At 37.4% G+C, this 24,498-nt stretch overlaps 3 protein-coding genes across 8 annotated transcripts in view; 2 read left to right on the top strand and 1 right to left on the bottom strand.

Moving 5' to 3' along the window:
- Positions 1-145: 145 nt before the first annotated feature.
- Positions 146-14,040, bottom strand: LOC146462736 (uncharacterized). The gene is made up of 7 exons (XM_085085518.1): positions 13,633-14,040; positions 13,072-13,146; positions 10,458-10,698; positions 6,390-6,521; positions 4,307-4,423; positions 2,237-3,009; positions 146-1,813 (listed from the first exon to the last, which is right to left on the bottom strand). Exons 1-6 carry the CDS (start codon positions 13,890-13,892, stop codon positions 2,635-2,637), a joined length of 1,200 nt encoding a protein of 399 aa, XP_084941644.1. The 5' UTR covers positions 13,893-14,040; the 3' UTR covers positions 146-1,813; positions 2,237-2,634.
- Positions 14,041-14,311: 271 nt separating this feature from the next.
- On the top strand, positions 14,312-19,669 carry LOC146462735 (heat shock 70 kDa protein 12A-like). Of its 3 annotated transcripts, none has more exons than XM_085085360.1 (5): positions 14,312-14,444; positions 15,745-16,067; positions 16,616-16,840; positions 17,468-17,645; positions 17,947-19,669. In XM_085085360.1, exons 1-5 carry the CDS (start codon positions 14,426-14,428, stop codon positions 18,999-19,001), a joined length of 1,800 nt encoding a protein of 599 aa, XP_084941486.1. In that variant the 5' UTR covers positions 14,312-14,425; the 3' UTR covers positions 19,002-19,669. The 3 variants fall into 3 exon arrangements, with proteins under 3 accessions (XP_084941486.1, XP_084941488.1, XP_084941487.1); XM_085085361.1 differs by having other exon boundaries at positions 14,390-14,444; positions 15,748-16,067; XM_085085362.1 differs by lacking the exon at positions 15,745-16,067 and having other exon boundaries at positions 14,336-14,444.
- Positions 19,670-21,050: 1,381 nt separating this feature from the next.
- LOC146462731 (uncharacterized) overlaps positions 21,051-24,498 on the top strand; it is a 67,396-nt gene continuing 63,948 nt past the window's right edge. For 3 of the 4 annotated variants that reach the window (XM_085085513.1, XM_085085514.1, XM_085085512.1), the window contains exons 1-2: positions 21,051-21,194; positions 22,747-22,854. In XM_085085513.1, the coding sequence (XP_084941639.1) occupies positions 21,118-21,194; positions 22,747-22,854 (185 nt within the window). In that variant the 5' untranslated portion in view covers positions 21,051-21,117. The remainder of the gene's footprint in view (positions 21,195-22,746; positions 22,855-24,498) is intronic. The other variant, XM_085085515.1, reaches the window with a different exon arrangement.

The raw sequence follows: 24,498 nt of genomic DNA, 5'->3' as shown, positions 1-24,498 counted from the left end.
TTCTTTCACGTACTTTCGTATAAAGTAATTTTTAGTTTAAGATGGGCATATGATTAGAAATAGGGATGTCTTTATATGAATCACAACTGTAATTCCTACGAATACGGAACATTTTGATCGATGTATTTTCTTTTTTCAGTCAGTGACACGGCCATACTCGAAAGTATGCCCGATCATTCATCATCGATCATAAAATCCTATTTCATTTCAACCTTGTTTAATGGCCTAACTTCACGAGTCTCTTGTAGCTCAGTGGTAGAGCATCCGAACTTGTAATTGGAAGGTCATAGGTTTTACTCCCGTTCTGAGAACTCGGATTTCATTTACTTTTTTTTAATCTCATTCATTTTGCTTTTTTTTTTTTTTTAATTTCATTCATTTTGCTTTTTTCCCCATTTATTGACTATTCTTAGTTTGTTTCAGTAAGAGCAAACACCCAAAATACAGATGGAATGTGCTAAACATGTCTATGTTTTATTTTCCTTTATCGTGATCCTGGTGATCTTCCAATTGCGCTGAGACGACGTTATTTTGCGATATTGTCGTCTCAAAATGACGGTTTCTGATCGGCTCAAAAACTGTCATGTAATCATGACAGCACGGCACTTAAATGGGTTCATCGTGCACAGATTAAAATTCTACTTCTGGGAATGAACGTGCGATGTTGGATGTTGTTGTTTATTTCTTTTCATTTGAATTTATAAAGCTTCTGACACTGTTTAAGGACCACTTATAATATATATATTTTTTTTTTATGGTAAACGTGTACCATGATACAGCGGATACAACTTTTTTCTTGAAATCGATGAAGAGAAATTTACTTAAAAGACTTTCTTGAGTGTGAAGGCGGCCAGGGTAAATAACAATGAGCTTAAATTCTAATAAATTATGGCATTTTGAAAGCAAAAGGGTCTGTTTCTTTTCTGATGTCTCTTATCTCTAGAAAAAATTGCTCCAAGAGCTCTGCTGCGTTCTCTTTCATGGCTCAGGTCTGTCAATTTGATCTTGTTGTCGTGGCGCCGAACGGCAGACTCGGTAATTTTTACAGTATTCTTCGCCGCATGGTCTCTTTCAAATTTCTAAATCTCCACGGCATCTAAGCTAGGATAACAATGCTCTGTTTTCGTTTTTGGGTACTAGCATGGTTGCTCTTTTTATTCTTGCTTCTAGTTGTGAGGTTTATTCATCACTGTTTTCATGTTGTTGTTTATATCTCGGCGGTAACAAATTTTCCATAAAATTTGCTGGTAAAATGTTCAAACCTACTAACTCTTCTATTTTGTCAATGGTAGGTGCTTTATGGACTGTATACTTTTGCATTTTCTTTGTTTTGGCGTAAAAATTAAAGCCAAAAATTCAAATAACCCGCCCCGAGAAAAAAATTCGCGCACGAATATTACCATGGCTACAGTTTAACTGAAGTAAGAATTTCTCTTTCAATCAGCGCACGATTTGTACCTTATCCGTTTACTCTCTTCAACAAAATGCCAGTATCGCGATAAAAAACTAAATTCGATTTTGAGACGGCAATACGACTTTATATTGACGGCTTTGGGAGAAAATATATTCCGTAATGGGCTCCGTCGCTTCGCGACTCCGCCCAATACGAAATATATTTTCTCCCAAGTAGCCGTCAATATAAAGTCGTATTGCCGTCTCAAAATCGAATTAAGCTCATAACATTATTTCTTAGATATTAGAATAAGCTGCCACAAGAGAAGTGATGCATGTTGCCTCATTACAAACTATCGCTAGCAAACATCTCTTGGTGGTAGCTATTACAATTGGTAGGTCTTGACTAATTAAAGGAAACCTCCACTCTTGAAATAAGTTAATGTCAAATCGTTGAAAATACAATCTAATTTTAAATTTCGTTGGAAAACATGGAAATAACATTTCTGTGTCGGACAAAACAGAATATGATTATCGCCTATTTTTCATTTTCAATTTCCCGCGCGCCGCTATCTTGGATTTCATGACGTTATATGGTTGCTTTATTGTTTCACATAAAAGATTTTTTGCTTATTAACAATAACGGCAACCATATGACGTCATAAAATCCAACATGGCGGCGCCCAGGAAATTTAAAATCGAAAATAGGCGATAATCATATCTAATTTTTTAGCACACGTGAATGTTATTTCTACATTTTAAACTAAAATTTATAATTTAGACACTATTTCCGACAATTTACCGTCAATTTGTTGTCGGAGTGGAGGTTCCCTTTACGAAATACGATTAATGGAAAATTGCCTTCGTTCAACTTTCATAAAAAGAACGACTACACTCTGTGGTTAACGGGTATACGAGTGAAAAAAATATATATACTTCTTCTTAATTAATGTGAAGTAAGGCGTACGGTGCCTGGCCAAAGATGCCACTCAGAGTGATAGTACTCGCGTACTATTAGATAAAGTTAAATTTTCGCAACATTTGACATAGTGTCTCTGGATCCTAATTAATAAAATTGGAACGTATACGGCAGCATATGTGGTTACGATAACAACACTGACATCACCAAGAATGGTTTAATGCTTTAGTTTTAGTGCTTGGGTGTCATGTTCCTTTTCAAAACCGGGCAATACATTCTAACCGGGCGGAAGCCTAAGAATCGTGCATACCCTTCATACAAATTCAAAGGTCACAAGGACTGTGTTTTTTTAGAACCACATCTCCCTTTTGTATGACTCTGTTGTCCCACTCGTACAGAGTAGGCCACACGAAGCACTCAATTTCTTTACGTTCTTGAGAATCAGCCCAACGTTCATGGGAGCTTCGAAGAGAGGAAGACACGAACGCTTGGCTCACAGTATGATAGCAAGGATTGAAAGTTGTAGGCCTGTAATCAATCTTTAGAGGTGGTGCCTGAGTAACAATACGCCAAGAAAATTCGGTGCAGTATTCAATGTAACCTTTCAAATCTCTTTTCAAGTTTTTGTCAAAACTTGGTATGATTTCTTCTCTTCTACTTTTTTCTTGCCAATTCTTTTTAAGTTCCTTCTTGACTGCCTGTGTGCAAAGAAACAAAATCAGAACCGTTTTCGTTAAATGTGTTCTAAACAACATGTTCAAACATTAATTAATCAGCTTTCCATTGTTTCTCTTAAAATGAGGACAACACAAGACTTGTGTGGCTAAAAAATGGGGAAGTTGGTGACAAAGTAGTCAATTAAGTTTTTGCCTTATGAGTCTCGAGATTGTTAAGAAAACAAAACCTCCAGCCCATACGGGTTGCACACAATGGGCAAAGAGGAGGAAGTTGGCCTTTGCTTTTTCCCACTGTAAGCATTCCTGGGTAGAAAGGAGGGAGTGGGCTTCCACAAATCTAACCCTTGAGTGGGGGGGAGGGGGGGACGGAAATCCGGAAGGTGATGCCATTTATTGCCGTAGTTATCCGACCACCTCAATCGTTACTAAAAAGGAAGGTAACGCTTTAAATAGATAGTGTAACTTAGGAATGAAAAATCTAGAGCATCTATTACTGCGCTACAATATTTAACTCCAGAAAGAAATGGACAGTTTGTAAAATATTTGGGAACCTGCCTTTTAAAAACTGAAAAGAAATTGATAAATAAGCATACGCTTTATTTTTCTCCTGCGAAAGCCTTAGAATGATATAAGTTAAAAACTAAATAGAATATTAATTAATCCTCTTAAAAATTTCCATCAAAATGAAATAGATAATAAGTACACGTTGTAAATTATGGGAAAAGAATTTCAGAGCCCCAGCAGGAATCTAACCCACGATTTTCCAATACTACTACTACTACTACTACTACTACTACTACTACTACTACTACTACTACTACTACTACTACTACTACTACTTATACAATCTGATCAATGTAAACATCGATACCATGAAGAGGAGATAACAGAGGTTATCTTTATCGAGGGTATCCCCTTTTAAATCAAAGCAATACAAATCAACTCAACACAACATAAATCAAATCACATGGGTGACTTCTATGGTGAGCAGATCGCAGGCTTTGGGGTTATGTCTCAGGACGACGCGTCTCGCAAATACACTGGAGACTAATAATATAAGCAATACACTGAATTACCTGCATCTCTCAAGCACATTAAATAAATGTTGTGTGCATATGACTAACCAAGTTTTTAAGACACTTCACAATCTTTAATATGTAAATCATACGACTTCTTAAAATGCGGCGCCTTAATAACATGATTTTATTTTGTGGATGTGAGGTTAGTTGAAAGCTGTATGGCATAAAGGACGACTTGTTCAATATAAGGAAAGAGCATTTATTTGAAAGAAACCCAAATGTGCAACAAAGTGAATTACCTTTACAAGTTTCTCCAAGTTATGTCTTGTTGCTTTTTCTTTCACAAGGACCAGCGCGTCTGTGAAGGAATCTTGAGCTGTCGAGCGTTGATAATTTGATAATTTGAGGTCCAATAACTAACACAGTAGAGAAAAAAAAGGCGACAGTTACTAACTTTGTAGCTTATTTGTTTAGCAGGAGTAATTAGGTAAAAGGGATTTAGTCTACCAGTCTTGTTTTCCTAACATGAAATTAAATGGCCTCGAGCTGATACGTATGGAAACACATCCATTATGAACTTACATTTGTTTAGAATTTGTATTAATTGCGTACTTACCTTTGAAAGACAATAAATAGCTCTCGTCAAGGCGAAAGAGAAGTTAAAAGCGCCCATGAAATGAAATGAAAACTGGTTTATTTGGCAAGGAAAACCACTGCAATTTGTCTCGGCTATATGTTTGGAAAAGGCAGTTATCTGCATGTTCTTTCCTATTTCGACGAAAAGTGTGTTATGCTCTATCCGAGAGTCTTAAGGCCTTTGTGTGTAATATCTAAACCATTTTATAATAAAATTCGATAAAACGCGCTCGCTGATTGGTTGAAGTAGCGTGCTTTATCAGAGTACAGGTGCACGGAGCAACGGTGTCACGCCATCAGCCCGTTTGCAAAATGCCTGGACTTCTCTCTCGATTTTATTTATTTATTTATTTATTTATTTATTGACCCAAACGTCTTATTTAACCCAGAAAACGAAAACGAGCTCTTAGCTTCAATAGATATAGTGTGCGTAACAGTACAAATAACACGGTGATTGAAAGTGAAGTTTCCGAAGAAGTTAGGACTAAAACACAGGGCCAAGTAGAAACATAAATGAATAGAGATTTGCAAACATGTCAACCACCGAAATTGACGAAATCAAACCAAAGGCAGAGACGGAAAACACCAAAGACAACATAAAATGGACAGCTCAAGTTTTTGAACGAAAGATGTAAAAATGTCATAAGCTCAAGTACAGTGTTAAAAGATACGGTAAACACTATATAGCTATATTTTCGTGTAGAAAAATCAAACAAAACATAGAGAAAACTGAAGTTTTATTAGCTAGTGAATACACACAAATAATATCAAATAAGCTAACAAGATCCTTACATTTTCCAGGCAAGTTCCATCACGGCACATCATATCATTCGTTCATTGTTCATTCACAAAACACAGCGTAGCAGTTGGTTTAATACCAGCCACAAGATTTAAGCAGTTTGTTTTCGAATTGCCATGTTAGTAACGTCCAGATGTTCATGAGCCAAAAATCCACCGGATTTCACTGAACGTTTAACTTTTCTATCCTGATTTTTAAATGGAAAAACTATGAAGAACCACTGGCGATACATTCGAGCTATGCAAAGTTTGTTAACTTTGATGCTTCGCTTTGACATCTTTGACAGCTTTCGTCTTATCCAACCAATCAAATCATTCGAACCATTCTAACAACGATTGTGATTGGCTTATTTTAGCGTGCTTTATCAGAGTACAGATGCACCCTGACACTACTTTTGTTCATTTGGAAAATGAAGTTTGTTTTGAAAATGAATGTGAATGCGTGGGGAAATAAAAGGATTCTTTATCATAAAACAAATAAAGAAGCCTCGACTGTCCTTTGTTCTGTTGTAAAGCACTTAGGAAGCGGCTGGAGCATTCAAGAAGTAAGGAGAAACACTCGACTACGTCTCGTGTTTCCCCCCTACACTTCCTTCGTGCTCTAGCCGCTCCCTGTGTGCTTTACAAAAGAACTGAGGACAGTCGACGCTTCATTATTTGTTAAACATTAGTAATGAAGTGCACGGCAGGTCAGTTGACTTCTTGAGAATTTAGCAACACAGAATATCATAGTAATAAATATTCTCAATATATCGTTACCTGTTTGGAGTACTATGCAGTACAATTATGCTAGAATTCTAATGCAAAAATATAAAAGGTTAATGTGTAAACTATTAAAAACATTGAGACGAAATGATACTTTTATTAGCTACACGGACACAATCTCTTGGAATGAATATTGCATTACCTTATCATCGATCTCATTAGTAGACAACATAAGCTACTAACCTTCTTTAATTTGTCGGGGGATTTGTCATTTTCTAGGCCGAAGTTGGGTGCTTCTGTGGTTAAAGTCTCCATCAGCGAATAATAAAAGCTAAGGAAAGATTCCCTTGTATTACATGCACACTCGTACGAAACCTACCGATAAAGAATAGATACGTGTCAAACATGTTGATAAACACTCCCACTAGATAGATAGATAGATAGATAGATAGATAGATAGATAGATAGATAGATAGATAGACAGACAGACAGACAGACAGACAGACAACAGACAGACAGATAGATAGGTAGATAGATAGATAGATAAATAGATAGATACATAGATAGATAAATAGAAACTGCCTTTCAAAAAGTGGTTGCCATGGCAACATCAAAGTCAATGTACACTAACCAAGAATAATACATTTTCCCAGATAAATTTCTGAAAAAGTCCTAAAGTTCCATGGCGTTTGCTCAAATATTAGAAAAGAAAAATGTTAGTTAGCTTCTAAGTCGCCGATGGCAGAACATGCCCCTCCCCCTCCTTCCCCCCTGTATAGATAGGTTAAAACCCATTTGCTTGCAGTCGAAATGAAATAATTACAATGACAGAATTGCGTATTTTTAAAATTACAAAATCGCTAAATTACTTTGTAAGAGGAAATGAAAAAATCCGAGAAAACCTTGACTATAAGCTGTATACATTTAAAAGAAAGGCATTTAATATCATATTTGTCTTTCTTTTTGTGTTTCCTTTGGTAGAAAAGCAAAGAGGCCAAGCCACAGTTTTACCCAAGGTAAAATGATTTGCCCTAGGCAAACTCACTCGATCGAAGTCAAGCGAGGTAAAAGTTATCGCTGGTTTCATTTTCCCTCGGTGAAACGTGTATGAAAGGCTAGACCAGTGAAGTCAACACGCAGGGTTGTCTTGTAAAAATTAAATTTCATTCGTGTAACGAAAGCTTTGGCAGGTATGCTCGAAAGTCAAAACCGATCAATGTTAAGTTTCCAGTCTTATTCCTGTACTGCCACTAACGTTACTGATTTCTTGTAGGTTACGACTTAGAAAGCAAGCACTATTCCCTCAAGTATTCTCTTTCTTGTATTGGAAACAACGCCGTCTTGCATAGTTTTGGCTACTCCAATTTTGCGCCTGGACATTTTGATAACCAACCAAACACCATTTTTGTTGATTGGTGCGTTGTGAATATCACTGTGTAATGTATCCCACTCCTTTTGCCCACGGGATACCAGATTAATTCAACAAAACAGACCACGGTCGCTTTATAGGTTTTCAGACTCCCTGCGATTTTGAAAGAAATAGTAGCAGAAATTATATATTTCGCACAAGCTTAATTTATTAAGCTTTCTATTGATGCATAGTTTGTATTTTTTTTTTTTTCAAAACTGACGCGCTTAGGACTTTTGTTCGCGTAGGAAAACCGCGAAAGTATGAAGTATCCTTGAAAATAGACACTTGCAGTTAAATGAAGCTGAATAATTCCTATCAATTTATATAAATCAGTGGATAGCGTTGAAGGTGTGCTCTGATTGGCTAGTCAAACTCCGAATACGCTTTGCTATTTACCTCCAAGCAACTCGCGAACTTCTTGCTCCCTAGCGTGAATTTCGAAAAAAAAAATACGTCCCCGTTTGCATTCGTGACAAGCAAAGAAATCATCCAAATTAACAACGAAACAATCTCTGAAATCACAAGGAAGGCGATTAAATTTGGTTTGGCCGTGTTTAAATGTAATGGTTTATGTTTTTAACGCAGAGTTTATCGATAAAAAACAGCGAGGAACATTCTGTTTACAAATGCAAATTAATCTTGCATAACCAAATTTGATGTCACTTGTTCACTTGGGAACCAAAGTTGAATGATATTTTTTAAAGAATCGTTTCAAAAACAGAACGAGTTTGCAACTCCATTTGAAGAAATGTCACCACCACAACTAAACGGATGTCTTCAGAAATTTGATCTTTCAGCAAGAAAACGAGACGGCAGTTTTTACACCAAAAAATCCCCTACTGCGATCCGAGCTGCGTTAGATCTTCACTTGAGAAGTCCCCTTTTTTCCGAACCATTTTCTGTTTTTGGATACAGTCAATTTAACAACGCAGATACTTCTCTGAGCAATTGTCTGAAAACCCTCAGCAAAAGTGGTCAAATAGCTCCAACAATGCACAAGCAACCTCTAACAAAGGAAGTGGTTACCAAACTTTATGAAAAAGGCCACCAAACAGCCTGTTTTTTTTTTCTTTTTTTTTTTTTTTTTTTCATTAGTCTGTTCCTTAAAAAGACAAGTTGTGAAAGCCAGCAGGTTTTAAAGAAGCACCTGCTAGTCATCATATAAACATCAAGTGGTGGAAAATATTTTGCAATGAGCGGAAAGCGCGGTGCAGTGTTGGCGACCAAAAAACAACAAGGTGGCCTCGACGACAAAGAAGACGAGTCGAACGGCAAAATATTCGAAAGACCTGGCTCAAAACGCTGCCCGGTGAGACTCTGTTACGAGTTCGTTTTGTGAGTGGCGAATAGTTCGAAGTCTAAACAGAACGCAGGGTTGTCGGAACAACAACAAGGTTATTTATTCCAAATGAGCGTAGTCAATTCCACACGAAACTTCACAACAAGCACACGCTAGGCTTCTAAATTAGAGTTCGACCTCTGTCACACTTGATTAAACACGGCCTCTGCCAAATATACACGCGACCTCTGTCACACTTCAATAAACACGGCCTCTGCCAAACTTTACACGTGACCTTTGTCACACTACAATAAACACGTACTCTCTTCTCATAAACAACAGCCTCTCTAAAAGCTAAACCGATTTGCTTATATACTAATGAGCGTAAGATTCTAGAACTTTCCGGCGCAACTAAATAAAGTAACATTACAATATAAATCTATTTACAGGATCATACGTAAACGGCTTCAAAAACTGCTTAGTCACTATGATGCAAAACTAATTAAATATGCGAGAATATTCTAGACTAAATTAGCATACGGTCACGCAACAATTTTTCGTAACAGACTCATCGAGAAATACCTGTCACATCTGGTGGCAGGAATAAACGAATTAAAATCATCTTTTTGTTGTGTATATTGTATATGTTATATATTGTATATTGTTTGTCGGTGGCTAGCGGTGGAAATTTACCTCGCCGCGAAATATCCATCACTGGCCACAATAGCTGTTAATTAGCAGGTAACCCATGCAGTAATGACAAAATAGCTTTGGACCATACCAGACAATTAAATGAGCTATTTCCTTAAGGAGATGGGATATTGACAATAATTTATAAACGTGATAAGCTACTTCATGAGTATCGAAGGATAGAAAATAATAAAATGTTTCTTTTTTCGCCTTCCCTGTAAATACATGTTCTTGATAAGCTATCTTCCGTTCATGTTGAAAAACACTTAATATTAATTCAGTTCATTTTCAAATTAACGTCAGTTGTATCAAACACTTCTGTGTCAACTAAAATGAAAGGATTCATGAAACTATTTATTACAAATTAACAACTTTTCATTGTTTAAGTGAGTCATTGGTCATTGGTCATGGTTTAGCCTCGCAAAACGAAGACCAGAAAGAAGGGGTTCCGCGTTGATTGTAGGCTCGTTGTAGGTCTTACCGCGGGGCTTTGCTTGCAGAACTAAGCTGGTGTTGGTGCTTGGGATGGGGGGAGGGGGGATCACGGTTCTAATGCAGCTTATACCCCTCTCCACTAGCCAGTCTGTTTAAAAAGTCTTTAGACATCTTGCGTGGTGCCTCCTCGCATACGTTGGCTACTCTTTGGCGGACGATGCGTTTATCCAATCCAGCTGCATGTTTAGGACATCAGGCCTCGATGATAATGGTATATGCCGCTTCAAGGACCTTCACTTTAAATACGAAATCGCTCCAGCAAAAGATGTGGATGGTCCGGAGGCAATGCTGCTCGAGCTGGGCTCTGAAGAAGGTGAGGGTGTAGACGATGTGTGACAAATAAGTATCCCGTTCATACAAATGCCATCCTCTGAAATAACGAGCTTAAAAATTCAACTATTCAACGATTCCAACATTACAAGGTAAATCACCTTACCTCAAAAATATAGCTTGCCAGCCTATATGCTTGAAGTTGCTCGACTGAAGATAGCACTTTCGGCTTTTTCTTCTTCTTTTTCTCTAAATAGGCTTCAATAGTTCTGATTGCATCAACACGTTCCGCATCTCTAAAATCATCTCTGTACTCTCGTTCAATGTCAGATTGTCTGTTGGTGCTCAACATGTTCTCAGTTCTTCTTTGATCGTTGTTCACTTTTCTTTCCGCCAGTGCAGCAAGCCTGCGATAATCTCACAAATACATTGTTAAAAGATGTGACATTGATCATGAGGAATTATCCTCTAAACATTTTACTCCAACAAACCAGAGCTAGTCATTTCTATGCAAAAATTGTCGCATTCGATGTTTTGTTGTTTTTGTTGTTGCTGTTGTTGGGGGGGAGGGGGGGGGGGGGGGCGTACAAGGAATTATTCGATGGATGAACCCCAGCAAGGCTAATTACAAGTGGGAACGTTTACGTGGATATTTATATAAATTTTGTTGTGAAAAATAAGAATAACATTTTACGGTTTATTACTCAGTGGAGACGCAGCTGCTTCGTCGCTGCACTGTGGAGCTGTTTTCTAAGGTTTTCCACTGTCGATCTTTGTTGTTCATAATTTTGTACCGGAAAAATAGTTTTCATAGGTAATTTTACCTTTTAATTTGAATGTATGAATCATATATTGGAACTGCGGGTGTAAGATTAAATAGAAGAATGACCCTCACAGTTATTTACGCAACTAAACTCTAGTTGCAAAAAAGAAAGCCTGAAAAAAAAATCAGGCTTGAATGGGATACGAAACCATGACCTCTGCGATGCTGGCGAATTTCTCTACAAACTGAGCTATCAAGCAAACTGGGAGCTGGTCATATTGTGAGTTCGAAAAATTCCCTCACTTCAACTAGGTGTGTACCTAGCCCATTATGAGTGGAAATGGTTTTGAAAACATAAATTAAGTTTGTAACATTTACTTCAAAGTAAGAGAGATACAAAGGAGATGACAACAGCGGTGTGCCCCTAGTTGCTGTGGTATAAATTCTTACCTGTTTTAAAAAATAAAAATTCAGATGAAGTAGTGTTGGTGTTGGGGTAGGGGAGGGGGGGGGGGGGGGGGTTGAAGTATATGTGAAGACTATTAAGCCAATGAGAATTTCAATCTGAAAACAAAGTTATCAAAATTTACGATATAGAAAGAATAAATAGCAGTCTTGCTTATTACGCCAACTATAATACTTTTCAATTAAAATGACAACAACAACTGCAACAGAGAAAGGGGAAGTGGATAGTTTAAATATCCTTTAAGCTCAAGTACTGAAAGCATGTTGCATGGGGACTAATATACTTTAGTTCCGAGCAATTTACCCAATCAACGTCCAATAATTAAAGAAAACCAATGCAATAGCAATCATGTCTGGAATCTAAACTAAAATCTATTGTTTATAAAGTCACATCATTTAACGAGTAAAACATGTAAATACCATAATAAAAAGAAAGAGGGATTCTAATTTATATGGATTGTAAAGGAAGGGCAGTGATAAAAACACAACAAACCAACCTACTGTTCAAAGGTACTGTATTCATAATAATTCAGTTGCAGAGAACATTTTACCAGTTAAAGTTTTGTTTCCTCATACTGAGACAACATAATGCACTTTAAAAATGCATAGTACAGATACTGTAAATCACAGAACATTTTGAATTTTTGGACGTTAATTTTAATCATGAACATTGATTGCAGTATATTCTATATTATTATTATTTATTATTATTATTATTATTATTATTATTATTATTATTATTATTATTATTATTATTATTATTATTATTATTAACAATAAAAACCGACGTTTCGGTGTCTCCATGACGCCATTGTCAAGAAGAAATAAAAAAATTACAGAGTCTGCGGCAAGGTGTATCAATAAATTAGCATATAGTGTTAATTAAAGAAAGTAATTTTTTATTTCTCCTTGACAATGGCGTCATGAGGACACCGAAACGTTGGTTTTTATCGTTAATTTTTGCATGTCTCTGTATTACCAAATTATTATTATTATTATTATTATGATATTATTTTTATTATTATTATTATTATTATTATTATTATTAGCGCTATCGTTATCGTTATCATCATCGTTATTATTGTTATTATTATACAACGTTAGTATGGCTTTGCCCTTTTCGGACTGTTATAAATTCACTGTTTGTGTTATAAGCAACAGATATCGATAAGTATTCGGGATTCGCTTTAAAATATTATGTTAGGGATCTTAAAATTTTGTTGTCATCATCTTTATTTGCAAATACAACCATTGCTTTGAAAAATCCTCAATGAAACCTAATTCTATAGATTGGTTACATAATTCAAAATTTAACAATCAGCTACACAGCGAAAAGCTATATCCTCGACGCTTTAATTAAACTAGTGCTTCTTTAAAACAGGTGAAGATAAAAGCAAATTAATAACCTTACAAAGGCATTGCATAATTATGTAGAAACACTGACCTTAGAAATAAAAATATCTAGGACAAGCGATTAAGACTGCAGAAGATTGATAAAATGTTATTCACTTACAAGAATATCGAAAACCGACTAAAGGGGTCATTGCAATACCTCTGTTTTAGGCTCTCCACTTCCACCAAGAGCTGTCCGTTTTCATTGCTGATGCGCTCCATGTCCCGAAGTGATCTATTGACAGATATATTTAGTTATTACCATGAAATATTGACTGCAGTTATAAGACTTACATAGCAGTTGTAAAACATCGACCAATCAATGTATCATTGGCACGAAAAGAGAGAAGAGCAAAATGTATTTTTTCTATCATGAAATATACGCCTGTTTTTAGAAGGGAAATTTCTCACTGTCTAACGGCATGCGACCCTTTCGTGACGAGTTAAGCGATGCAACTCGTGTAATCACAAAACAACGTTATCTAAAAACCGTTCATCCGTATTTTTTCCCGAAGGGTGTTTCTTTATTCGTGTTTCATCTTCGCGTCATAATAACATTCCAAAATTTTGTAATTAATCAGTTAATATTTGGTCTATATCACGACTTAGATATAGAAAAGGAGGATGACTGCGTCACAATTTGTCCCTTGGCTAACAATTTATATGACTTTAAACACTAGATGTACACAAAACCAATCTCATCCGGCTTCAATTAACTTACCTCTGCAAGGACTCTACTTTGAACCTAAGTTGGCTGTTCTCTTGGTGTAATTTTTCAAGTCGGGCCGGAAGTTGCCTGGATGCTTCAATAAGGGCCTCTGTGGGCAATTCACCGCTGGGATGTTGCTTCGATGCTTCATTTAGAGTTTCTGTGGACAATTCACTGTTGCTGTTTACCCTGAAGGCTGATTGTGAAGACAAAGTATATCTACGTGGCTGAACAGTGTTCGATGCTGAAGTTCTGCTTCGGAACGCTGCCATAATTTAACAAAATTTCTTCAAATTTTCACTTAAAACGAAAGTCAGTTACCCGGATGTTTGAATTCTTGGAAGCATGACCGGAAATTGTGGTTTTTGATAAGATTAAATCACACTTATAGCTCGTTTTTATATTTTGCTTAGGAAATTAACTCGTTTTTCCAACCTCCACTTATTAAAGTCCACCACAGTTGATAACATATAATACCAGCAGTGCCTTTCAGGATAAATGTCCTTTGTTTCTCCCCATATCAAACGTTGCTACGTCCCTCTCCCCCACCCCCTACCCCTCTCTAGTAACAAGAATACGATCAGTCATTAAATTAACAAATACAACACAGAAATTTAAAGCGGAAGTCACGAAACCGGAAACTATTGACAACAGCTTTGATTATTCATTCATAAGAGTACTGAGGTCACTAGGGTAAGGGATCTGATTGGTTGATCATTTTCGGGGAAAAAACCCTCGATCAGTACAGTTTCATGAAATCTGCTTTCTTCGTGTCCCTCCATAAGACAAGGATAGTTTTCAAAGCATGGCTTGTTCATCTCCGGGTAAGCTAAAGTACAACTTTAATGTTAAAAACCTTACATCATTGCGTTAAATGTTTAGGCAGGAACTATATAGAGAAAGATCAGCAGCTGGTCACTTAAAGCAGTCGCCATCAATTCCCTGACGTTTAACGCTCGTTGTTTTTTTTAGGAAGTTTTGTATATTCGAAGTAGAACGAATCGACCAGATCGATTGAATTCGAGTACAGAATATGTTTGGATTAAATTTGATTGAAGCGAACAGGGCTTAAAAGCTATCATGGTTTTAACTAATTTACAGCTTAAAGGTCTAGATAGTAGCAGATATGTCGATATTCTAAGAAACAGCTTGTTGTAATCAAAATATACAAAGAAAGGACATCCTAAAACTTAATTTAAATTTCTGTGAAACCTAACCGGAACTCAGGGTTAATGACATAACCACCTTGGAGGTTCTTAGCTACTACCGCTATATTTTGCGTGTTGTTAACGCGTGCCAAAGTAAGGCGGCGTTGTTTTACTTAAGTTTAAAGAACATTGCGTGACCACATATCTTTCTTTATATAACCATTACATGAATTACAATCTCTTTAGCTTTTCCGCAATCACTGAATAAGGAATGCGATTAATCTAAACATCTCCGTGTGAGGGTCGAACATGATCTTTTTTTACTTACAAAAACTTGACATAACCTATCTTAAAGGTTGCGTTGTAGTTAGCACTTCCAAAATTTCCTAATCTCATCCAAATACCAGAGCTCCATACATCATGAAATATTTATTTTGAGCCAAAATTCTGAAAGAAAGATTAAGAATTAATGTGCGCAAAAAGTGCGTTAGGACATATTGTTTCTTGTTCCTCTAAGGGGTTTTTGCTGCGTACTCAGATTTTTCTCCCTCCATAAAATGATCTTGTTGACGATGAAAATAGCGATAATATTATTCCCTCGGGTGCAAAGCAACAAAAAGATTCCAAAGGTAACCCACGTTGGAAACCGGCTCTCTCATGATATCTTTAACCTTATACCTGTCATTCAACATATAACTTGTGAAGAGATGCTTACAACAAAGCACCTAATGCCACCATTCACACCGAGAGTTAACTTTGGTTCTAATTAACTTTTGAAAACCTTTTAACATAATAATAGCAACTTGGTATAGTAGAGATGTTGGTGAAATTAGTCTGAAGTCACAGATTTCTAGTGTCAAGCTATAACAACCATCCATTAAGTGGTCATCTCTGTTTAGAGGACTTACTATCTTAATTTCCACATTGTAAAATTAAATATTATAAAGCAGTCATGTTGGCCTTTGTAATTTTCTAGCAGATAAAACAAGTTCAAATCTACATTCGGACAAACCTTACTTAGCAACGGTGGCCGTTGACTTCGGGACAACTTACAGTGGCTTTGCTTTTTCATTTAACAAGAAAGAAGGTGAAGAGTCTATTTTTATGAACAGAGACTGGGTTAGTGAACTTGGTCATCGAACAAGCAAGACACCGACATGCCTGCTGCTCAAACCAGACAAGTCGTTTCACTCATTTGGTTATAAAGCAGCTGAAAAGTTTGCCATTCTTAGGAGTATGTATGAAGAAAAACAATACTTCTTCTTCCAACATTTCAAGATGGAATTGCATAACAATGAGGTAAGTCGTCCTGATTGATCCCAACACAATGGCGACTGAAGAACTCTGCATTAGCAAATATAAATCATGCTCGTTAGAATTTTATTTTACAAGTAATGCTCTGTTACTTATTTGGCGTGGCCACTGTTTCCTTGAGTTTATTATTAGTATCTCACAAACAGACGGAACAAAAACTATAAATGACAGGTGTTGATCATGAAGCATGAAGCTGAAAATAGATTAGTCATAAAGACGAACGAGAACTGATTACGTATTTTCCACTTGTTTAGTCAAAATTTGGGGGCGGAGGGCGATTTCTGTGCGTGCATGTGTACCCTGAACGTAAGTACCACCAAACCTTGTGGCAGTTTTAGAAGTTTACTTGTAAACAATTTCGTGTGGTGGGTTAATGCTCCATTGATCTGTCGTTATTGTGGCAGCCAAATTTAGAAAGACCCTTTTTTTTTTTTTTTTTTCAAAAATTGGAATATACTGCGTCCTTTTCGTGACAAAAGTATAAAATGTTCCCATGTTTCTTTGGCAATTCAACCGTCTTTTCTTTATTATAGGATATAGACTTGAAAACCATGATCTATGACTCCAGAGGGAGACGTGTGGAGGCCAAGACCGTGTTTGCATATTCCATCAAGTTCTTGGGGGACGAAGCGGTCAATCTTATTAGACAACAGACAGAAGTAGAAGATTTTACAGTGGAAGATATCCAATGGGTATTGACGGTGCCTGCTATATGGAGCCCAAGAGCCAAGCAGTTCATGAGAGAGGCAGCCTATGAGGTATTAATTTGTTTCCATGGTATTCTGTTTTCCAAATCCCAGACACATGCGCTACAATATGCATCCGAAAAAAAAAAAAAAAGCCATAGCCCATCAGAAACTGAAAAATAAAATACAATACACGCCTCATGAGAGTTAATATACTAGACACAATTGCAATCCTTCCGACATAGGGAGAAGGAACCGATGTTGAGAATGATGACAAGACAGCTCACCAGTTTGTTCGTGAAATGTTTTGATTAGATGCAGTACCGGAAAATTTATTTGACGAACTCTTTATTAATCAACGTACCGTCTCCTCACACAATCCGGGAATTTTCGCGTGCTTTATTGTGTTTCGCTTGTTTTACTGTCGACCCCAAGAACAAATAGGGACTATCGGTGGTCTGCGCTATATTAAACAGATAATTATTCGAAAGAAAAATATTCACTAGAACTACATTAATTACTTATAAAAGACGCAATGGCAGTACATTTAACTCCTGCGCTTTTCAATATGTTGATCTTTTTTCAGCAAATTCTCATCTCCTATCCGGTAGTTAAAAATGAAAATTGATTTTCCACAACAGCGGTCAACATTCGTTTTGAACACTGAGACCAAATTCCTCTCTCATTTTGTGCACACAGGCTGGTATCGTGTCACGTGATCGTCCAGACCAGTTAATAATTGCATTGGAACCCGAAGCTGCAGCAATTTTCTGCACGGAGAAAAAGATGGATGCGATACAATCCGAGAGGCTCAAGGTTCCCGTTAGCGGACTTCTATCTGAACCAAATGCTCAATACATGGTTGTCGACATTGGAGGTTATAACTCAATTTTTTTTAATGAGTATATGATCCATACCATATAGAACACTTTGGTATTAGCTTAAAACGGCGAAATGCACGTTGAAATATAACAAGCGCATACTATCTAGCTATACTATCTATCTATCTATCTATCTATCTATCTATCTATCTATCTATCTATCTATCTATCTATCTATCTATCTATCTATCTATCTATCTATCTATCTATCTATCTATCTGACCCTCATAGGAGCGATGGTTTAAAAGATTGGCCAGCCACTATTTAACAAAAAGTGTATGACTTTTTTGTTTCTAGGTGGAACTCTTGACGTGACGGTCCATGAAAAACAGGTTGATGGCAACATTAGAGAGATCTACAAGGTAACTGGCGGGCCGTATGGTGGTCTTAAAGTGAATTACCAGTTTGAAAGTCTTTTGAATGAGCTTTTTGGTGACCAAGAGATGTACGATTACCGCAAACTGTTCCCTATTGACTGGCTCAAGTTGAAGAACGATTTTGAGGAGAAGAAACGCAATAATCGCGCCTTAGATAATAAAGAGACAAGAATCATGCTGCCGTGCAGTTTTACAACTTCCTTTGCTGAAATTCGACCCCAAGCCCTCGAGCATTATGGTGCTGACAACATCAAAATGGCTCGAAACGAGTACCTTTGTTTAAGTCCACAAGTAATGGTAGGTCTCTTTACACCAGTTCTAGAGGCCATGAAAGACCACTTACTTACCCTGATGAAGAAACCAGAGCTTTCCAAGGTCAAAGCGATGCTTCTGGTGGGGGGATTTTCTGATTCTCCTCTTCTCCAGCGAGAAATAAAAAATGAGTTAACCGAAAGATGCCGTGTCATTATCCCACGTAACTCAACCATTGCAGTTGTCCAGGGTGCCGTGATGTTTGGAAAAATGCCGGGAAAAATTTCTGCACGGGTTATTGGTGTAACCTATGGCGCCAACACAACGCGAATATTTATCGAGGGCGTTCACCCGGAGGAAAAGAAATTCGTTGCAGATGGCATTGAAAGGTGCAGGGACATATTTGCCTGTTTTGTAAGGGCAGATGAGACCGTGAAGGTTGGAGAGGAAATCCAAAAAATCTTTAACCCCGTTCGTGCTAAAGATACGGCGTTTACGTTTGGTTTCTATACAGCAAAAAACCCTGATACCCAGTATGTGACAGAGCCTGGTTTGACCAAAATTGGCAGCATCACAATCCAATCTCCTGACACCAGCAGAGGCCGTGACAGAGAGATTGAAGTAACTATGTGCTTTGGTGGAACAGAAATAACTGCCACAGCCTTGGATATTGCGAGTGGTAATGAGGAAGAAACCACACTTGACTTTTTCTGTAAGTCATAGACAACGAGCACGTAAAACTTAGGCTTTGCCTGTACGTAAGTGGTTAATTAAAGTTAAGGGAATGGACCGAATTTCTCACTGATAAGCTATCCACTTGAAAACATTTTATAATTGCATTGTCAAAACAAGAGCAGAAGCAAATGTGAACATAAATCAAAATTACGTATAGCTATAAGAAATTGCACACGAAAAGAAAATTACAACAAAGTATTTAATCGCGTTAGCTCCCAACAGTCTCCTGTAGCTCGCTGGTACAACAATTAGTTATCGGAAGGTCCTTGTTTGCCTGTGTCACTCACTAAATTTTTGCTTCACGGCGGAGTTTTGGGTAGAACGGGTTTAGCGGCTATTGTGACGTTAACCCAGTAACGGAGGATCCCTCGCATTTACTAATTTTGTGAAGGAACGGCACACATAAAGCGATTTTAAATTTAAGCAGTTTTGGAAGGCTAACATCACTTTTACCAACATGTTTGTCGCTCCTCATCTTGGTTTTTCCGACCAAAAATTTAGTTCCTTATATATTTGTATTAATGAGTTAATATGATGATATGAATCTCTTTGATTGAACTTGAATGCCTTCGATATCTTGCTTTAAATTGCATGTGAGAGTTGATATTTTAGTGAACAGATTAATAAAATGATCCTGCATATTGCTTTTTATAATATTTATTTTGTCTTATATGATTTTAAGGGAGAGTGGGGAGGTCATTATCCGTTACACCACGGTTTCGTTTCGGCTTGGGTTGTAATATGGAACTTGGGGGAATGAGCTTGATGGACCTTCAGGCCCTCATTTAGACATTTAAATTCACCTCTAAGCGTCCATAAATAACGTTTAGTGAACTTCGAACATTACCGTAAGTTTTCTAGGTTAAATAGAATAAACCGCGAAGGTTTTTCCGGCTAAAACATCACAGAGTGAGATAGACGTGTCTTGCAGTCAGCTTGCCTGTACCGCTTACCACCGGTGACTCCTTTTCCAACTCAGAAGTATTCATTTTTTTGTTTTTTTTGGCAAGATCTTTAAAGAACAATGAGTTTATTAAAGTCGTTCGCGCCTGGGCTGAGTTGCTCGAAGCATGGTTAGCGGTAACCATTGGTTACGAGGTATTAAAACCTATAGGCTGTCATGGTATTTAACCCGGGTTAGCGCTAACCATGCTTCGAGCAACTGGGCCCTGATCGCATGTTAACGTCCAATAAGCCCTTACGTCAGGGATTTATCAGCGTAAACCTGGACAAAAATAAATAAATGTTCGTTTCTCTCGCTAAAATTGAAGGACATTTATCCATGTTATACAAACTGGAACCTATCGAGATCGCACAGCAGTGGGAAAAAGGAACAACATTTTCTGAGGGACATCGATCCACAGATACGTCAGGAGCCCATGAACCTGATGCTGTAGAATGAGGGGCATGGAGAGCGGGGGGGGGGGGGGGGAGTACCTCCGGCAGCAACCATTAAAACGGTTTTCACTGTTTCTCACCGACGTAAGAAGTGCTACTTTGGCTGGCTAGATAATTGGTCTTTGATATTTGTGTCTGTATCGGATCGTTTATTTTGCTTACGCAGCATCCTAACATAGCTCATAGCATGTTATTCACTAATGAGTGATTGTTGGGATTTGTAACAGATTGAGGATTTGGATTTTTCGTAGTTCTTGCTTTTGTTGTCTTCCATTTTCATTTTCGAATTCCCAATTTCCGTTTCTAATTCTTCTCCCTAGTTTTGCTACAATACGTTCTAAAAATAAATGTTTCTTGCAGCAAGTCATTGTCATTAGCGCTTCTCGGAAAAGTGATATTTTACTGAAGTGTGACTTAGAATAAATATAGCTGTAGCTAATTTTCCGCGCCACTGCAGCGGAAAATTTATATTTACACAGATATTACCTCCTTATCTCCAAATATTTTCCCTCAAAGTTGTACTTTCATTGAAAGCGGAAAGTAATTACGACCGACTTAGATTCGTGAAGAACAACATGTCAGTTCGAACATTTGTTGCATTGCGTGACATTTGAAAGACACTTCCGGCTTTCCAGGAACTGCTGTCAATCGAAATAGCTATTGATGTGAACAAACGAGCGAAAGCATAGTTCTAGACTCGTAGAAAATGGATCCTTCTGATTTATCTGGGAACTTTCCAGTGGAGCCGAATTTGCTTGAATCGCAGTATTCAGGCGAAAGCCGGTAAGGAATGTGATGTATTTCAAAGCCTTGCAAAAGACGCGTGTTTCTCACGCCATCTTGGTTGACGGCAGGCGCAAGTAAAATATCGGTGAATCAATGGCTGTTTTACGTATTTAGAGCCTCTGTAGCAGGAAATTGAACATTTCAAATAGCTTTTAGATATTTCAATCATATTCACCCCGAGGAAACTGACCCGATTAAACAGGTTACGACGTTCGTAAACGGCCTTTTGGAATCCTGCCATGTTGTTTGCAATAAGCACACTTCTTTTAGAAGAATATGCAGTTTTAAAATTCCCTTTACAGCTGTTAAAGCACTATCCCGCTACATTTATATCTTTGTTACGAAACATATTTTACGACGAGTCCAAAGCTGGCACAAAATTTCATAGGTCGGCAATCAATCAAGTTGTGTCAGTGTCTCCCAAAGCAAGATGGCGTCACAAAACAAAAAATAATTGCGTATTATGACTGTAGTTTCCAAATTGAACAACTCTATCTATGGCGGTCTTTCCGAGCATCTTTCGAAATCTCAGACGCAAGCTGACTCGAAAGAAAACCTTTCTAGGAAACGCGATGAGGTCGTAATCAAGTCGGGATTACGCTGACGGAAAAGATAAACATTTCTTATTTGATTCTAACTCAAAATCTTTTAAACAGATTTTTCTGCTTCGTGTTTCGGGCAACGCGGAAAAGACTGTTTGGCCTTGCGTTTCTCATACCAGCGGAAACAAGTTTGAAGATCCTTGAAGATCTTATCAATCTAAGGAGATCTTTGAAGTTGCTAGAAATAGAGCTTTACACGTAAGGTCCTCAAATCTCGGTAATAATTTTGAGGATCTTTGAAGAAACTGGAAAAGAATCTTGAGGATCCTTGAGGATCTTTCTAGGTTCTTTTAGGGTTCTTCCGGATCCTTAAGGATGTTGGCAAGAATAAATAATTTATATTCGTAAGACCTTCAAGGATCCTTCAGGATTCTGAAAGATCTTCACAGTAATAAATGAGGATCTTTTTGGGACCGTTAAGGATCCTCAAAGTTCTTCAAACATCCCTAAAGGATCCTTGAAGATCCTTGAGGATACTGGCGAGAAATTAAAGGATCCTTGAGGAATTTTGTAAGATCCTTGAAGATCTTTATTAAGACCCTCACCAAGATCCCCAAGCAGATCTTTTAGGATTCTTAAAGATGCTTGAAATATTTTCGCCAGGTTGTGCTTTTAAGTTTTACTGCGCCAGTCAGAAATCCTCTACCCCTTTGTAATCGACTTTACCAAAAGCACTTGCTAGTGTGTTTGCAACTGGTACCCGATCTAAGTACCACCAATATTTTCAAGTTAAGAACGGAATAAATGTGAAGTAAATATTCTGTAAGCTTAAAATGGTCTCTGGAAAGCACAGATTTGGGTGTTTTTACTCTTCTGTGTAATTAACCTCGGCTTGGATTTATTTAACCTTTATTATCATTTTGCCCGCATTCGAAGAACCCGGTTCTTGACTAAAAACATGACTATTTTTATTAATTCTTCATTAAAAATTTGCTCGCCATTTTCAGATTTGGGAAGTTTTATACTGAAAGCTTCTTGCCCAGGGAGACATATGGAGAAAGATTTAAAAGGATAAAGCAAATGTTAAAGGAGATGGTTGAATCCAAAGATGAAATGTGAGTGCTACTACGTGAATTGCATTTAACATAGGAAACGCTTATCGCCTCTTAAGGGCACCAGTTGTAATAAAGAGAGAAAGTTTATCTTGTTAGCTCTATCCATTACTGTTAATCTACCTCTCTCTGACAAGAAAAGCATATTTTATTATACCACTGACAAGTAAAACAAAACACGCAAGCATGTTAAGGCATGGCTCATTCTTTACTTAAATCCCCCCCCCCCCCCCCCCTCCTCCAAGCGAATTTAAACTACCTGTGTTTGAAATCAATGTTTTTTAAATACCCAGAGTGGACATAAGTTTGTAATCGATATATTACAGCTATCCGTCTGTCTGTATGTCTAGCTTCAGTAAAAAACGTCCAGGAACACATCATTTACGCATATATTTTCTTAACTTGACGTAGATGACTCAGCTATGCCCAAACAGGAAAATTACATTATTTAATTTGCGCGAGTTTAAACTGAAACATTGCAAAAAGGAGTATACGGGAAAAATTACGAAATGAAGGAGGGTATATTGGTGATTTGATAACTCTGTTTCTTAAACTGTCATCTCCAGCCCCTTGTGTAACTGAATAACATGTTTTACCCGTTTGCTGATAATCTCATTTTTAGGACTCCACAATATCAGGAAAATGTAACTGGCTGTTTTTAGAAACGCTCGGTCAAACATGTTTTGTTCCCCTTGTTTTAATTTTTTAGTTTTGGTATTGGGAATGAATTTCTTAGACTCATATCAAATTAATGAGATGCTAATTGTTGACCTGTATAAAACAGGAGAGTAAACAAAGCCTAACCTAACCTAACTGAATGGTGAGTGAGCCTGTCTTAAATTTTTTCTCTCCCTTTGATGCTAACAGGAAAACAAAATAAGGTTCTTGTTTTACTAAATGAAGATATAGTACAAACACACAAAACAGCTCCAAAGATAATCGAAAGCACTAATTTTTATAGCCAAACTTGGGTGGGATGGAAAGCATAGCCTTTCCATTAGAGTTGCCGTGTCCTTAGGGAAAGAGTATGGTATGTAGGATGCATAAGGTTGCCTTCTCAGTGGGCAATTGGTCAGAAGATTTGATTTTACCATTGATCTTGGAGAGATGCGGACCTTTTTCTAATAGATGCCAAATTACCTACTGTGGGGCAAAGTGCATCCGACGATGCAATTCCCTGTGACCAGTTTTGTAACTACATAGACACAAAATTATTTATTCGAAAAATTAGTGAGCTAGAAATGATAAGAACTTCCAATGACAAGCAGGAAATATAAAATAAACAAAGGGACCAAAGTTCTTCTTATCAGTTCTCACAAAGTTAAGGTATGAAAGAAGTAAATCAATGTCATGTAAAAGATGGGAGATGACAAGCTGCGAGTTAAGGGAGGGACGGTGGGAAATGCGAAGTAAAAGTCTAGCTTGAAGTGAGAAAACGAATCGAGATGGGTTCAAAATACATGGGTTTAAGTGGGGATATGCACAAAAAAAACTAAAGTCATATATACGGAGGTCTGCAAAATCAATGGGAACTGTTTTAAAAAACCTTTCATGCAAGGCAGATAATTAGCCTATAGACAATTGCACAATGCTCATTGTGGTCGGACAGGCACAGCTAGTCAGACACTGGATTGACAAAGACTACAA

Source organism: Pavona decussata, unplaced genomic scaffold, assembly GCF_977016875.1.
Source record: "Pavona decussata unplaced genomic scaffold, jaPavDecu1.1 SCAFFOLD_186, whole genome shotgun sequence".
NCBI classification, from domain to species: Eukaryota; Metazoa; Cnidaria; class Anthozoa; order Scleractinia; family Agariciidae; genus Pavona; species Pavona decussata.
The sequence above is the reverse complement of the archived record's forward strand: the minus strand, read 5'-3'. Positions and strand labels throughout refer to the sequence as shown.

Coding starts and splice junctions, on each gene's coding strand:
- LOC146462736 (XM_085085518.1), bottom strand. CDS start 13,892: ATGGCAGCGTTCCGAAGCAGAACTTCAGCATCGAACACTGTTCAGCCA. Junction 6,522..10,457: donor TGGCAAGCTATATTTTTGAG/GTAAGGTGATTT, acceptor CTTTATCGGTAG/GTTTCGTACGAGTGTGCATG. Junction 3,010..4,306: donor ACTTGGAGAAACTTGTAAAG/GTAATTCACTTT, acceptor CTTTGCACACAG/GCAGTCAAGAAGGAACTTAA.
- LOC146462735 (XM_085085360.1), top strand. Junction 16,068..16,615: donor TGGAATTGCATAACAATGAG/GTAAGTCGTCCT, acceptor TCTTTATTATAG/GATATAGACTTGAAAACCAT. Junction 16,841..17,467: donor TGAGAGAGGCAGCCTATGAG/GTATTAATTTGT, acceptor TTGTGCACACAG/GCTGGTATCGTGTCACGTGA.